The sequence below is a fragment of the Ochlerotatus camptorhynchus genome, unplaced genomic scaffold (assembly GCF_037179485.1).
Source record: "Ochlerotatus camptorhynchus isolate MF236.1 unplaced genomic scaffold, CSIRO-AGI_Acam_v1.1 ptg000193l, whole genome shotgun sequence".
Taxonomy (NCBI): domain Eukaryota; kingdom Metazoa; phylum Arthropoda; class Insecta; order Diptera; family Culicidae; genus Ochlerotatus; species Ochlerotatus camptorhynchus.
Genome location: NW_027040683.1, coordinates 2,255,486 through 2,272,701, shown reverse-complemented (window position 1 = coordinate 2,272,701; position 17,216 = coordinate 2,255,486). Strand labels below are relative to the sequence as shown.

The 17,216-nt window shown below is 39.5% G+C and overlaps 1 protein-coding gene across 2 annotated transcripts in view; it reads right to left on the bottom strand.

Moving 5' to 3' along the window:
- Positions 1 to 8,266: 8,266 nt before the first annotated feature.
- LOC135702508 (uncharacterized) overlaps positions 8,267 to 17,216 on the bottom strand; it is a 71,588-nt gene continuing 62,638 nt past the window's right edge. Inside the window, exons 3-4 of one of the 2 annotated variants that reach the window (XM_065223578.1) lie at positions 8,757 to 8,943; positions 8,267 to 8,668 (exon numbers count right to left, since the gene is read on the bottom strand). In XM_065223578.1, coding sequence (XP_065079650.1) covers positions 8,512 to 8,668; positions 8,757 to 8,943 — 344 coding nt within the window. In that variant the 3' untranslated portion in view covers positions 8,267 to 8,511. The remainder of the gene's footprint in view (positions 8,669 to 8,756; positions 8,944 to 17,216) is intronic. The other variant, XM_065223580.1, reaches the window with a different exon arrangement.

Here is a 17,216-nt window from a genome sequence, read left to right as displayed (position 1 = left end):
AGCCAGTATTGAGATAGTTGAAGATGCTAAGCGTCAAATAACAGACTTAAAGTGGTTATTTGTATACGATAGATGAGGATATGAAAGTATAGAGTTGATAGTTCCGTTAGAGTACGGCAGTGTAAAAATTGTATATAGAGAGTAGAAAGCGAGCAAGGACAACTTTGAGGAAGGTACGAATCGGGTTGATCATCTCTCTTTACCAAACTCGCCACTTCGAAAGGGATGGTGAGGGGTGTCCCCCACCACCACCACTGGCGAAAAGAGATGATCGCCGATTTGCTCATGTACCTACGATGTGTGGAAACAGTTCTATCGATTGTTCCGCACTCAAGTCGTTATCTGAAGGGAAGAATCTAGTCGTAGGTTGGTAAATTGCAGCTATTGTTACCTCTACCACGGTATGTGCTCCTGTCATCGTCGACTATTGTATTGAGAGACCACATTTCTCTAAAACCACTGAACTTAATTGGACCGGTTACTAAAGGGTGAAACGGTCAAAAATTGCCGTCCTCTTTTCTCCTTTCTGCATAAGGGCCAATGTGACCGTGGACTCGTGAACTGAAGCCATGAAGATTGATATGTCTCACGACGAGTTTTGGTTCTTGTCGAAAAATGACCACTTTGTCGGGGGCATCGGAACTTGCTCGGGAGGGATAATATGACCGTGGACTGTCATTAAGGTCATTACCGGCAAAGTTTTGTAACAGCATAAAGTTTGATATGTCAATTCAGAGTAGTTCTGATGAGAACTTCAGAGAAGTTCTGGGAAGATCTTCAGAGTAGTTCTGAGAAGAACTTCAGAGTTGTTCTGTGGAGAACCTCAGAGTAGTTCTGAGTAGTACTCCAGAGTAGTTCTGAGGAGAACTTCAGAGTAGTTCTGAGGAGAACTTCAGAGCAGTTGTCAGGAGAACTTCAGACTAGTCTGGAGGAAAACTTCAGAGTAGTTTGAAGAAGTACTTCAGAGTTGTTCTGAGGAGAACTTCAGAGTAGTTCTGAGGCGATTTGCAGAGCAGTTCTGAGGCGATCTGCAGAGTTGTTCTAAGGAAAACTTCAGAGCAGTTCTGAGTAGCACTCTAGAGTAGTTCTAAGGAGTACTCCAAAGTAGTTCTGATGGGCACTTCAGAGCAGTTCTAAGAAGAACTTTAAAGTAGTTTGTAGGAGAACTTCAGAGTAGTTCTGAGGAGAACTTCAGAGTAGTTCTGAGGAGAACTTCAGTGTAGTTTTGTTAAGATCTTCAGAGTAGTTCTTAGGAGAGCTTAGAGTAGTTCTGAGGAAAACTTCAGAGTAGTTATGAGGAGAACCTCATAGTAGTTCTAAGGAGAACGTCAGAGTAGTTCTGAAGAGTACTCCAAAGTAGTTCTGAGTAGCACTTCAGAGCAGTTTTGAGGCGAACTTCAGACTAGTTCGGAGGAGAACTTCAGAGTAGTTCTAAGGAGAACCTCAGAGTAGTGGTATGGAGATCTTCAGAGTAGTTCGGAGGAGAACTTCAGAGTAGTTCTGAGGAGAACTTCAGAGTAGTTCTGGGGATAATTCCAGTTTAGATCTGAGTAGAACTGCAGCGTAGTTCGGAGGAAAACTTTAGAGTAGTTCTGAAGAGAACTTCAGAGTTATTCTGAGGAGAACTTCAGTTTACTTCTGAGTAGAACTTCAATGTAGTTTTGAGTAGAACTTCAGAGTAATTCTGAGGAGAACTTCAGAGTAGTTCTGAAAAGAGCTACAGAGTAGTTCTGAGAGAACTCCAGAGTAGTTCTGAAGATAACTTCAGAGTAGTTCTGAGGAGAACTTCAGAGTAGTTCTGAGGTGAAATTCAGACTAGTTCGGACGAGAACTTCAGAGTAGTTCTGAGGAGAACCTCAGAGTAGTTGTATGGAGATCTTCATACTAGTTCGGAGGAGAACTTCAGAGTAGTTCTGAGGAGAACGTCAGAGTAGTTCTGGGGAGAACGTCAGAGTAGTTCTGGGGATAATTCCAGTTTAGATCTGAGTAGAACTTCAGAGTACTTCGGAGGAAAACTTCAGAGTAGTTCTGAAGAGAACTTTAGAGTAATTCTGAGGAGAACTTCAGTTTACTTCTGAGTAGAACTTCAATGTAGTTTTGAGAAGAACTTCAGAGTAATTCTGAGGAGAACTTCAGAGGAGTTCTGAAAAGAGCTACAGAGTAGTTTTGGGACAACTTCAGAGTAGTTATGAGGAGAACATCAGAGTAGTTCTGAGGAGAACTTCAGAGTTGTTCTGAGGATAACTTCAGAGTAGTTCTGAGTAGCAGTCCAGAGTAGTTCTAAGAAGTACTCCAAAGTAGTTCTGATGAGCACTTCAGAGTAGTTCTGAGGAGAACTTCAGAGTAGTTCTGAGGAGAACCTCAGACTAGTTCTAAGGAGCACTTCAGAGTAGTTCTGAGGAGAACTTCAGAGTAGTTCTGAGGAGAACCTCAGACTAGTTCTAAGGAGATCTTCAGAGTAGTTCGGAGGAGAACTTTAGAGTAGTTCTGAGGAGAACTTCAGAGTAGTTCTGAGGAGAACTTCAGAGTAGTTCTGAGGAAAACTTCAGAGTAGTTCTGAGGAGAACTTCAGTGTAGTTCTGAGGAGAACTGCAAAGTAGTTCTGAGGAGAACTTCAGAGTAGTTCTGAGGAGAACTTCAGAGTAGTTCTGAGGAGAACTTTAAAGTAGTTCTGAGGAGAACTTCAGAGTAGTTCTGAGGAGAACTTCAGAGTAGTTCTGAGTAGCACCCCAGAGTAGTTCTGATGAGTACTTCAGAGTAGTTCTGAGGAGAACTTCAGACTAGTTCGGAAGAGTACTTCAGACTACTTCTGAGGATAATTTCAAAGTAGTTCTGCGGAGAACTTCAGAGTTGTTCGGAGGAGAACTTCAGCCTCTTTCTGAAAAGAAGTTCAGAGTAGTTCTAAGGAGAACTTCAGAGAAGTTTCATTGACCTATGGAAAATTTCGGGAAATTTATTAAACTCCTCAGGTAGACCCGTAACATGTCCTGGTCTGGCCAACCTGCTTCTGAGTAGGCATGGAAAATCATTTACATTCATTTCGGGAATTCATTCACAATTTGCCTCTAACTTGTTTCAACATTAGAATTCCGTAAAATGAAAAATGAAGCTTTTGTAGGTTTTATGATTAACTACAACTTTTGTCAATAATTCAAATCAGTTTCTCTTATGCATGGTAAACCAGAGCGAACAGAGCCCACCATTGTTTTTCAGTGAATATAAATTACATTCACTGAACAACAATAACAAGTTCCGCCCGCTTTAGTTCGTTATGCATAAGAGATACAGATTTGAGTGTTTCACAAAAGTTGTAGTTAGTCATAAAACCTAGAAAAGCTACATATATTATTTCACGGAATTCTGTTGATGACAAAAGATTGAGGCAAATGAATGCAAATGAATGCACGAAATGAATGTAAATGATTTTCCATGCCTGCTCCTGAGTACGAATTTGGCCACCAGTGATTCGAATTCTCATGAAATTTGATGTGTCGCATGAGTTTGTGGTTTTAAGAAGAATCTGCCCACTTCCCCGGGGATAACCGGAATATGTCCATTTCTGGAGAGCGTGGTCCTGAGTACTTAATATGGCCACCAATGATCTTATTTTTAAATCCCCATGTAATTTGATGTGTTGCATGACAGTTTAGTTTCCAGAAGAACCTGGCAACTCCCCGGACCGAAAAATATCCAGATTTGGTCAACGAAAATGAACGTATGAAAAGATATTCAAAGAACCTAACCTGCTTGTTCAAAAAACCATGAACCATAAGAGAAAGAAATTTGTTGCCTTCAGCAATGTTACTTCAAACTGATTGTTCTACAACTTTTTAGAACACTGCATTATCTCAAATAATGAAAAAGTTTGTATTTTCAATTCATAAATTTTATGGACCATCCTAATTTCACTAACATAAAAAGATTGGCCAAAAAATATGAAGAAACGTTCCGAATACACCATATACCTAGAACTGACAGTTTGTGCGCAAACATTTTGTCTTCCTAAACACGGCTTTGGGACCATTGTGCATTGTTTTTAGCCCTTAACAACATCAGGCTTGTTGTTTATTGACATAGCAACCTCATATTAATGTTTTCAAGTATTTGGACAACAACTAGAACCAGCAAATCCAAACATATAAAGTAACCAACAATAGAGACAAAACGCTTGCTACCGCTACCGCTACCGCTTGCTACTGCAGTGTTTGTTTTTATCGTTTACCATCACACGCAAGCAGTAGCGCTTTAACCCAGTGTGGATGAATTACGTTCGTTTTGAATATCTTCGCATTCACGTACGAGCAAAATGAACAAATGAAGTCATTATACATCAAAGATTACGCGTTTGTTGATATTCACCACTGCTTGATTATACAATCCAAAGTTGTCAATATCAGAAGCGATCCTTAAAAGCAAAATAATCAAATTCATTTTGGGCAAAATGATTATTTTGAATATTGTTGACTCCAGAGCCTAAAACGAACCGGTGAAAACTAACGATTTTAAATTGGCTCACTATTTGACTAGCCTATTGGTCCCAAGCAAATCGATTAACGTACCCCATTCTAGTCGAAATTCTAGCACTACATTATGTGTGTTTTGATTCGCTATAAAAGTTTGACAGATAAAATGAGGGGTTCGTGGATTTTCCTATGTTTCGAGGGGTGCATCGATTAGCTTGGGACCGAAGATAGTACCAGAGCTGAGCCAAAAAGTTGACCACGTTTCTTCGGGACCTACTAGTCTTAGAGTTACCTCTATGCTAAAACCTCAATAATTCAGCATGATGCAATAATTTTGAATCAATTTGTGTATAAAAACCAACACAACGTGTTCTACAGCTCTATATTTGTGTAATATGAAAATAATCATTATGCATTTGATCCTCAAAATCATCCCCATCAAGATGAAGATGAATATTGATATTGACAACAACACAGGCGATAATAAACATCGAGGCTTGAATGACCAAAAACCAATGTTTACTTCAATACTCAGAGGTTGCCTTGATCAAAAGAATGTGTTTATGTCAAAATTCAAATTCATGCGGGTAGTTGGTTGTCTACATTTTCAGCCAAGTTGAGTGTAGAAGGAATGATTTTTATCAGCACTGCTTGCTACTACTGCTACTACTACCACGATAAAGTCTCTCTGCAATAAACAGTCACCGCCAGAAAAAGGTCTCATCAACACATTTTATCTTTGAAGTTATCTAATTAAATCATATTCATATTAAGCTTGATAATATTAATGATAAACATTTTGGACGAATTATTGAACTAACCGATAAGTGGTGTGAATTTGGTGTGTCATAATATAGTGGCCACTTGGAAATATGTTATGTTTATGTAATTTTTACATCCAAACACCCCTCGTTTTCGATTGTGTTGACATTTCCGAGTGTTTGTTGATCTTCTTACGTATGAATACAGCAGAGCATCGGTTACCGAACTTTGAGCAAAATACAAAACATATGATCCAAAAGCTGATCGTCCAGGAAGGGGAAGGAAACGTAGAACAGATTCCAGAACAGATGCCAGAATGATTCGAGTAATTCAGAACAACCCGAAGGTTACCCTCAGGAAGATCAAGAAAGCAATTCAGCAACCGATCTAAGACAGCACTCTACGCAAAAGGATTGTCGAACACGATATGCAGAGCTGGTGGTGAAAGAAGTTGCCATTTATTAGCAAAGTCAACAAAGCGAATCGACGAAAAATTTTATCGGGAACATGCTGATAAGCCTTTAGAATCTTGGAAGACTGTTTTGTGGACTGAGGTGTTTAAATTCAAGTTGTCCAGCAGCAGAAAGCGGGCTCGTGTATGGCGTAGAACTGGAGAGGTGCTTCAAAATCGGCATTTCCAGGGAACAGTTTAACATGGCGGCAGGAATGTGAGGGTTTGGGGGTGTTTGTCTTCCACGGGTGCTTTGGTAAAAATTGATGGTATTATTACAGACAAACAGACATAACTCTTAGAAGAAAATTCTTCAAAAAATATCGTCAAGCGTATTTTGTATGCACACTAACACCCTCAATCGTGCACATTCCAAAGCATTGTTTAGCAACCGGAGCACCCCTCGTTCATGCAATTTTTTCACTAGTTGCTTTTCCCTTGTTCTGTCAACGCGTCAGCTGTGATGAATAAAAACAAAACAGATGGAAGTCAGTGATGCCGGTTGCACGAAATTTTCCGTAAATCTATAGAATTGATTGAATTTTGCAGAAATACGGATCCGTAGGAGAAATTCACAGAAGGTTATTCTTTTTTAGGGATTTGTTTTGTGATTTTTTTGTTGGCAACAAGTTTTTTAATGTATTGATGCATCACTCATCACTTTAATGTGTACAAAACAAACAAAATGTATTGGCGAGATGGACCAACCATGGTCAGTCGAAGACAAAAAAAAACAATATGTATCAATCAGTGTTATTCATGATGTATTGAACACCTAGTTGTTAAGTGGATACAATATTACACTCATAAAAATGATTTGTTCATAAATTCTGTGTACATCGTACAGCGTAATATTACACAACAAGCGGAATGAGCAATCGATTGTTTGGGTATAATATTAAACAACTTTTTTTCTGTATTCGTCAGTGTAGTATGTGGTCCGATTTTGTCAACCCCTCCACGCATAAGATTTTTATCATTAAATAATTTCATAAAATCGAAATTCCAAATCATTCTCATGTATCTTCAAGATGCGTGTTTAAGGTATACTTTGGTCCAATAAGAGCACTGCAAAATCGGATGGGTTAAGTAGAACATTAGAAAATATTTTCAAAAAGTCAATACTGTATATGTCTCCGGTGGGATCCCTTGGCCCCCATATCAAGAGCTGACATATACTAAAGTGACCTGAAATATAACTGGCATCACTGATAAGTTTGAAATTTAGTGGCTTGCTAAACGCTGCAGTGGCAACACCATGAAAAATGCAAGCACATTCCCTACACCTTTATTTGCGAAGAATATGATGGTGAGTGTTATGTATGTTTGTCTGTGGTATTATGATAGCAGATTCCTACATTGACCGATTGCGTGAGAATTTTCTGGTTTTGTTGGTTAAAACTGCACGGGAATACAAATTGGCGTTCCAGCAAGATAACGACCCGAAAAATACCGCGAAGAAGACGAAGGTATTATTCCGTTCCTGCCGTATTTAACCTATTGAATGGCCCCCACAGAGTCCAGATCTGAACCCAATAGAGAATCTGTGGGCCATCTTGGATTCACAAATTAATAAGGCAGAAGTTAGCAGTTCTGAAATAGGCAAGTCATACTTGATTTTGTTAGAAAAATATAATTTTTTGCCGTTTGATAGCAATTAATTAATCATTGATCTGTCAGTGTCAAAAGAAGGGACTTTTCATATACTGAAATTTTCCCCAACATACCACTAGTCAAAAATGTATGATTCACGAGACAATGACCGTCTTTTCACAGTTCTGGACTACTGTGCATCAGTTTGCTTGAATTTCGTTAAAAACGATAAGGAACTAAGTGGGCGAAAGATGGCCGATTTATGGGGTCGTTACCCTACTAGTGGCTCTATTTAGCAAACCAAAATTACTCGACGATTTCCAACTCCGCTCATATCCCCTCTTGTAACAATTCAACTGCCAAATTACTGATAATCACCCACTGAAAAAAGTACAATCAGCAATCAGCACGTTCATCGACCCGCTCGTTGAACAATAACAACCGGACGAAGTGATTACACAGATGGGACTTGGCTTCCGTGAGGGATTTAATCCAATTTTCCCCGTAATTGTCGGAAACAGCTACAGAGAGCAATTCAATTTGAAAGAATCATCTTCCCATCGTACATCCTGCAAAATCTAGAGCGTGATATCATCAATCCGTGGGCCGTCGTGGGTGGTTGGTTGGTCGGTCGGTCGGTCGGTCGGGTGTTAATACTCGATGTAGCGAGAAATGAGGAGAAGATCGTTAGTGTGCGAAGAACATTGGAAAGTAAACATAAGATGAGGCGGTAGAATCCAACTTAGATTTAATCCATTAGAGTGAGAGGATGAAGAGATGGTGAACGAATAAACGAAAAACAAAAACAACAATTAATTATAACATATAGATGGTGGAAATGGCGTTAGCTCACCTATGGGTTCATCATTTCGAGTTCGCTATCGGAATTTGTTCTTCTACCGGGATTTGATTGAAATCGTTCAACTATTTGTTTTTTTTTTATTGATTTGTATGCATTGATGCAAAAGATACTTTTTACTGTTTCTGTCTCTCTCTCTTTTCACACATTCATTGCTGGCAGGATTGCGCGATTGGAAATCCTGGTTTTGCACACGACATCAACAACAATACCGATTCGTGTCCGGTGGCTTGATAGTCTATTTGTTTCTTGATTTTCTTTCTGATTTTTTTTTATTTGTGTTTGTCGAATGGTGTGGATCTATTTGCTGATTTTTAATTGCTTCGATTTGATATTTTTGCTTTTCTCGGTGTTGAGATTTATATTTTTAATTGGAACTATATTTACCCCTGCGCCGACGAGACGGGAATGCTACCGTAGTTGTAGTAGTAGCATCTGGTTTGTTCGCAGATGAAATCTTTCACCGCTAGACAGTCCTCGGGTTCCCACCGAAGGGTGGGTGCCTTCAGGTGCACGCAGCCCCGCTCGATACCGCTGCTGCTGCAAGTTTGAATGGATTTTGGTATTTCGTTAGTCAAATTTCAATCGGAACGATGTCCTCACTGCCAAAACAAAAATATCAAAGTACCTGTCGCGGGCGGTGCGCTGAGGGGAGGTGTTGCTGTTGTGATCCAGGGGGTCCAGTCCCGTCGTGGCGTCCGAAGACTTTTCGAAATAGTCGAAGGTGGCATTGAACGGCAGTCCAGTGCTCATCCAGAGGAACATTCCCGTGCCCAGTCGGTTGCCGGACGTCCAGAAGTTGTATTTGCTGTAACCTGCGAAGGAAAGAGTTTTGATGGGTAAGTTGTAGAGTTGTGTAGATAAGGGATTGTTGAAATGGAAACAAATTTGACACAGTTTTCATGAACAGCCAATGAGTAGTTACATGTTACTTGTGAGTCATCTATCTTCTCAATAACTTTCCAGAAGACACCAGGAAGTTATCACTTCAAATTATCCAACAATAAGTCTAGATAGAGCTGGAATTAGGGCGTAACAGCTTTTGTAAACAATGACTTCTTTCGATAATTTCTAGAAATTCAACATCAACACAACACGCAAAACAACATCCTAATCCCCTATCCGATGGTTATGTTGGTTTGCGTGGGCGTGCCTTGAATAAAGGGCGAACACGAAATTATTGCGACACATTCAACAGGGCATAACTTTTTTACCATTGGGTAAAAATCAACCAAATTTTGCACACATTCTCATTGATGTGTCAAACTCGAAGTCGTGTTTTTCGATTCAACGAAAATGGAGGTGAACCAACGCGAGTTGAGAGGAACACCTGGAATTTCCTGACCTGTCGCACCGGCAGTTGGGAAAAATGTTGAACATTCACCATTCAACCATCTCCAGAGTGTTGAAGCGGTTCCAGGAGCGGTTGACGTTGGACCACGGCAAAGGAGCTGGAAGAAAACCGGGACCGGAGAACAAAAGACGGAGGGAAAGGTGAAGCGGATGATTAAAGCAAATCCCAACGTCTCAAGCCGTGATTTGGCTAAAAAGATCGGCATGTCGCAGAGCTACGTCCAGAATGCAAAGAAGAGAGCTGGACTACATACATACAAGGTACAGAACTTCCCAAACCGCGATGAGCGGCAACAATCGACGGCTAAAACTCGGGCACGGAAGCTCTACGAGAAGATGCTGACAAAATATGGCTGCTGTGTGATGGACGACGAAACGTATATAGAAGCCGATTTTAAGCAAATTCCGGGGTTGGAGTTTTTCACCGGCAAGAGCAAGTTCGATGTGGACGACAAATTTAAGAAGAAGAAAATGTCGAAGTTCGCCTCCAAATATCTCATTTGGCAGGCCATCTGCTCTTGCGGACTGAGAAGTGAGCCTTTCGTGACAAAGGGCACAGTAAATGGCGAGATCTACAAATCTGAGTGCCTCGAGAAGCGCCTTTTGCCGTTCTTGCAGCAGCACGACGAAGCTCCGCTATTTTGGCCAGATTTGGCATCATGCCACTATTCTAAAAGTGTCCTGGAGTGGTATGAGGCCAATTCTGTCCATTTTGTTCCAAAGGACATGAATCCGCCAAACTGTCCGGAGCTGCGCCCGGTGGAGCAGTACTGGGCAATAATGAAGCGGGAACTTCGGAAGAGCAAGAAGACAGTCAAAGACGAGAAAGACATGTTAAGAAAATGGAAAAAAAAACTGAGAAACTGGTACCGGATGACACTGTAAAGACTTTGATGGAGGGCATCAAGCGAAAATGCGTTCAATTTTACACTCAAGGCTCCATCGATTAACTTTTCTTTTGATTTTTGAAGTAAATATATGTATAAAACTACCCTAAAATTTTGGTTTGATTCTAAACATTATGAGAAAATTGGCATGACATTTTCGATGTCGCAATAATTTCGTGTTCGCCCTTTATCTAGAAATCATAGATAGAAGGCATTGTTTACAAAAGCTGTTACGCCCTGATTCTAGCTCTATCTTGAACTGTTTGTCCCCAGTTAGCTCTAATCCCATATTCTACGTGTATTTGTTAATGCCGGTTCTCATTGTGTGGTCCCTATTAACTGTACTATAGGAACTTGACTGTACTTCTCTTTCCGAGATAACTTCTACCAGCAGACGAAAGGAGCCCCAAAGGGAAATTCCCTTTTCTCCCTTCCTGTGGGAACTTTTCATGGCTAACTTGGAGCCAATCCTGCAGGAGAAAGGACCAGACTTGGGTACACGGTTGGAAAAAAGTACCCAAAATTAAGTTCCTTTCACTCAACACCACGTGGCTTCAGTGGGGCTTGGTAAAATTAAGTTAAACAAGAAAACTCAATTTTGAGTAATCCTGATGAAGAATCCATTGAGTAAAAATTACCTAACGATCAATCGACTGGAATAGGTGAAAAATACCCAACGTACCAGCATCCAACCGGTTTTCATTGCAACTTTTTTTGTCACTACCCGCTACGGATACCATACACAAACGATATCATAGATGGTATGACCATACCGCATAGAGTTGTGATAATATCCTGAATTGGTGGTTAGGCGTTTCTTATGTTTATGCGGGATATATACCAAACACTAACGAAGACTAATGCGAGGACTAATTGAGCAGGAACGGAGGCGATGGAGCACAAACAAATGACAGCGTCGATGGCAGTGCAGGTTGCTATGATTTTCATCCAAAATTAAGTTAAAACTACCCAACGGTGAAAACATAACGGTTGAGTACTATTAACTGAAAATTGAGTTCATTTCTACTTTGAATCGCAGCGTGTTTTAGTTTAACGGAATGAATCGATCGATATTTCAGGATATTCTTCGTAAATTACTTTACGCAATACAACTTACTAACATGTACATTTTAAACAACTACGGAGAATACTAATTCAATCAATAATGACAAATACTACGTTTTGAGCTAAACGATGATTAACAGAAAATTACCTTAAATTTGAGTTCATCTATTATTACTCAAGAGATGAGTAAATTTTACCCATCGTCGCTTTTCTGATTCACTTCTTCATTCTGATAGAACCCAACGGTGAGTTTTTTTAAACCTAATTTTGAGTATTTTTTTCTTACCGTGTAGTGAACCGAAGCTGCTCTGGAAAGTTTTTATCGCGGTCCACTTAAATGTGTGATTTTTTCAGGAATCAAATGTTTATTATACTGATAGATGTTCAAGAACCAACGTGACAAAGAGATTAGAACATTTCAAGCTGAACATTACGTTAGGTCCTAAGTAACATTGACAGATTCTCTTCCTCGACTTTCTCTTTGTAACCTCACGGCCATGAAAAGACATTCCCAGGTATTTTCAGCACACAGATCGATAAAAGAAGCTTTTATCTAGGATCTAATATGACAAACACAACAAGAAACGGTTATGTGCTCAAGTTATTAACGAAAGAAAAAGTCGACGAAGAGAATCGATCAATGTTTACTTAGGACCTAATGCAATGTTCAGCTTGATTTAACCTAACGTATGCGTGATAATGTTTGCATCATCGTACAAATAAGGTTCCCGTTTCACCTGTACATAGAATGCTTTGATTTTCTTTGCATGCACATAACCACATACCATAGTAGGCTGTGTATAAAAGAAAATAAATTACTTAGTTTGACAGTTGCACCATGACGAAGTGGCAGCGTATTCGTGATTTGTCCCACGCGCAAATGTCGCAAAAAGACATTTCAATCGCCGTGGGAGTGTCCCAGTGGACCGTCAAAAGGGTTTTAGACCGAGAAAAGAAAGGACAACTATCCGCGAAGGTGGCCACAGGTCGTCCGAGGTCAGTTCGGGTTCCGAGGGTTATCGCTGCTATCAAAAGGAAGATTCGGGTGAATCCAGTGCGTTCAATAAGCAAAAGGGCAAAGGAACATGGGATCAGTGACTTTGGGAAGATCGTAAAGGAAGATTGCGGGGCGAAGTCGAGGGCACGGAAAAAAAACTCACATGAAAGCGAAAAAATCCGGTAATCCTGTTCACCGACGAGAGCATGTTTACCGTCGATCCCTTATCAAATTCCAGAACCGACCGGTATATTAATTCTCTTCCGGTAAAAGACGTGGCCGACGAGCACAAGAACGTGTATCTGACCAAGCATCCTGCTAGCGTTATGGTGTTTGGATTGGTGGCTTCCGATGGCAAAAAAATGGACCCGGTGTTTATTCCAGAAGGCGACAAGGTCAACACGGAGGTCTACATCGGGATTTTAAGTAAGTATGTTCTTCCGTGGATCAAAGAACAGTACTGTCCGAAGCCAAATGTTGTATTTCAACAAGATGGGGCTCCGTGCCACACTTCGAACCGCACTCAGAAGTGGTTGCAGGAACATCTTCCGTTCTGGGCGAAGGATATGTGGCCGCCATCCAGCCCCGATCTTAATCCGCTGGATTACTCAATATGGCGCGTCATGAAGGCCAAAGCCTGTTCTAAACGCCACCCGAGTACAGCAAGCCTCAGACAAACATTGACCCGTTGGTACCTGGAGAGAAATTGATCCAGACTACATGATTAGAACCTACTGTGCATTCCGGACGCTTATGGAGGCCATAATTGCAGCAAGTGGAAACTCGAGCGATGATCAACATAGTTTAAGACTCTCAGAAACATCCTCCCTTTGAAAAATAAAAAAAAACGCGAAAACGAAATTTTTGAGAATTTTTTAAATTTTGACATGGCTCAATGGTGCAAACATTATCACGCATACGGTAAACCGTGTTTTGGACAACCTTGGTGAACCACGTGGCTTCGTAAACCAGTGCGGTTCACCATGGTTTTTTGAGGAGTGGTTCGGGTAAATAGTTAAAATGTTTCTACAAGTTAGCTCTTGAACATTTATCAGTTGTATCAGTTGAATAAACATCGGAATCATGAATCGAATATTAATTTCAGTGAACCGTGATCAACATTTATCGCTCGAAGTGCTTGGTTCACTACCCAAAGCCTGCTTGTGACGGACTTGGTGGTTGAGTGTACCGAGTATCTGCTCAGTGCGCAGAAGGTCGTAGGTTCAATCTCTGGCACGTTCTATTGAAACATTTGTAGCTTCCATTAATTGCCAGTAACGTTTATCAAACATCCATTGATTCATACCCTCCCTACTAACAAATTCCACCCTTCCCTTGACACTTATGATGGGTCCTTTACATATCCCTCAAGTGTGTCGTACTAACAATCCTTCCTATCCTCCCCAGTTGTAAGGACGTGGTCAGGACCACTCTCGATCGTTGAAGGCTCAAACTAAGAGTCAGTGGTTAGTCCCAAATTGCTGCCTATGACAACACTCGTACAACTTGCTACGAATTTGTGAAACTTGATCAATGCAAATGATCAATTAAATGTTACTTTCATATTTTTTTAGACTCCAAAGTTTGGAAATTTCTAAGCAAAATTGCAAAATAATTTAGGAGGAGGAGTCCAAGAAAATTCTGAACAAAATTTCAAGACATTTCTGAAGTGAATTGTTTGGGAATTCAAAAGAGAATTAAAACGAATTTTGAATAGAACTATAGCAAGATTAGCGAATTCCTAGAAAAAGCTTTACAATTCGAAGAAAATCTAAGGATTAATTTCATGTTTTTTTGAATGGATCTGCAGAGAATTTCAAGACTGTTATAAATATTTTTTTAATGAATTCTCAGAGATAATTCTGAAATAAACGCTGGGAAAAGATTCAAAATGAAATGTTTGAGAATATTCTAATAAAATTCTGCAATGATTTTCGAATATTAGTCAAACTTAGTCAGGGAACTTGAAATATAGACAAATTTTGAAGAATTCGAACACAGCTCCTAATTTGACCCAGGAAAAATGCGAGATGTCTTAGTAATGACCCATTTAACCTGAAGATTCTTTCTGTTTTCGATTTTACGCTTAATCATCGTATATCGCACAACCGGAAAAATGTCCAGAATTTAAGAGCAAACATCGGAAAAAACCCGGAAAATTTCTAATCGGAATGCACTGGTCACCTTGAGATCAAGAAACTTTTCAAAGTTCTAAAATCCCAGAATTATAAGAATGAAGTCTCAGCCATTTGATTAATTTCAAGTTCGCAGCCTTAAATTTCAAAGTTTGGCGTTTCAAATATTTTTGATAGTTTTGGAACTTGAAAACTACTCACGATCCCTAATCTTCTCTTTAATCCCCCTCCATGTCCGGAATATTTAATTTTAAATTAAACACCAAGTACCAGAAAGATTTTACTAAATCCACGATCATATAATTTTCTAAACATAAAATCTTTAAAAATCCAAGCCCAAGGATTTTCATTTTTTCCCAAACCGTAAAAATGAATTCTTTTATTATTTCGGTCGAAATACGCTTGAAAATCTTTTGCAAAACACTTTCTGAATTAACTCTGCAATGCTTTTGATATTGTTAATAATTCTAGTAATTCCCTGAAACAATCACTTAAAGTTAAGTAAAGCGTATAATAAGTGCACGCCACCACAAGAATTTCTTTCTAATTTTGCTCAGAATTCCCATGAATTCTTTAAAATGCTGCTTTTTTTGGAAATCTCTTTGAATTTAAAAATTATTGCTACCATATCCTTGGAATACTCGTCAGAATTCCTTAGAAACTTTCCTCAAAATTTTGTTACAACTAACCGCGGAATTCAGAATTAAATTTTCTTTGAATTTTCGTTGGAATTACCATAATAATTAGGTATTTAGTAATTACCTAATATTCACATGTTATTATGATTTGAAGTGCTGCATGATATGGTTTTCTCCGATGTCAATGTTGGACTAATGTCAAAGGAATCACCTCAAATAGTCTTCATTGACACCACTCATTATACTGATATGAAAAGAATTCCGGGACCCTCAGAACCGATGTCAATGTTGCCAGATAACTGATTTCAGAGACCCCATTGTCAGTTTGGCATGATTTGGCATGTACCAGGATAGGGCTACCTTGAACGTAATAATGTTTCAACAAATCCTATTTTGGAATTCACGGAACCGAATTGCAGAACCAGACAGATGTTAAATTGGCCGAATGTCACCGGATAAACCTCAAAAGGTTTTCATTTGCTTGATTCTACCTATTTGGAATGATTTTACATGTTGCATGATGGGGGAAATGGCTCTAATCAGAGATCGACTAAAAACTCAGAGTGGTGCAAAAAACACTGGTGCTACTCTAAAATAAGATAGCGTGTCCCTTATATTTGGAAGGAGAAAGAGACAAAGGAGAGAAAGATTTCATATTTACGAGAGAGTAGTTGGACAACTCAGGTGCTACTTGCACAATCGAGTAGTGCACGGTGTTATGACGGGAGTAGCACTTTTCAGTCGGGAGAGCCGTGGCTTAGAGATTTACAGGAATGACAGCATATTTTAGGCTGGGTGCATAATATTTTGACACTCTTATAATATATCAGGCATAACATTTGATAACGGCACAGAAACATTTGTAAACAAACCTTCTAAGGCCCTTAACACGCGAACCAAAGTACGCCCACGCAAACCAATACCACTTTCGGAAAGGTAATAGTTGCCCCTATCCGATGATGTTGAAAGTTAAAAAGTTTTGAAAAGCCTTAGAAAGTTGTTTACAAATGCTTTTGTGCCGTTATCAAATGTTACGCCTGATATTTTGCAGTGATTGTATGGTATTCAAAAGCGTAGGAAAATGCAAATTTTGATGCTTTTCCTAAAGAGGTTTTTTTAAGATCGATGTGTAATTTTCTTGATAAAGGAAGAAGCTCTGTTCGACATTCCGGCGAAAAATCTAAGCCAACCCGACACCAACCTAACTTCTATCAAACCCCAACCCGATTTTGACCCGACATTGACTCGACATATACCCAAAATTGACCCGACATCAACCCGACATCGGGTTGACATCTACCTTAAATTTACCTCACATTGATCCGACATCGGGTCGACATGTCTGTTCAGGACCATTTTGCTGTGATTTTTCCAAACTCCACTGTCGAATATCAACTGAAAGTGAGTGACTCAATTGACAGTGACGATGAGGCTCGAATGTGAAAGGGGCTCTTGAAATGATGGGCACTAGAGAATTCTTTTTCACATAATCGATAGAAAAGTTGTATTGGTTCATCTTCAATAAAATTAACAGCACTGATGCTAGCTATCCTACAACGCTACAATTATACACCGTTCGAAAAATTCATGTAAATTACTGCGAGATATAGCGTACATAAAATTAAAGCTAGATTGGGCATAAATCTACGCGATTTTTCGTGTAAATTTAAGCGCAATATCGCATAAATTATCAATACTGTATGCAAGCTTATAAACGGTTTTGCTGTTTATGCCAAGTATAGCTCAAAATTAAACGAAGGGGGATTTTACGCCATAGTTAAAATTCAGATTTTTTTTCTGTGTAGAGAAAGTAGGGTAGAGCGTTACTTCGTCGTAATCGCCCATTTCCGTTCTATCGATCAGAAAAGATCAATAATATCAATTATTTAACCGTGCACAAATCAATAATAGGTTTGTTCCGATGCGTTAGTTCATTAGTTACAACATAAATCCTTTTAGAGTGCATTGTATGAATATTTACGCCCATTGTTCTCAAAACAAAAGAAGCGCTCC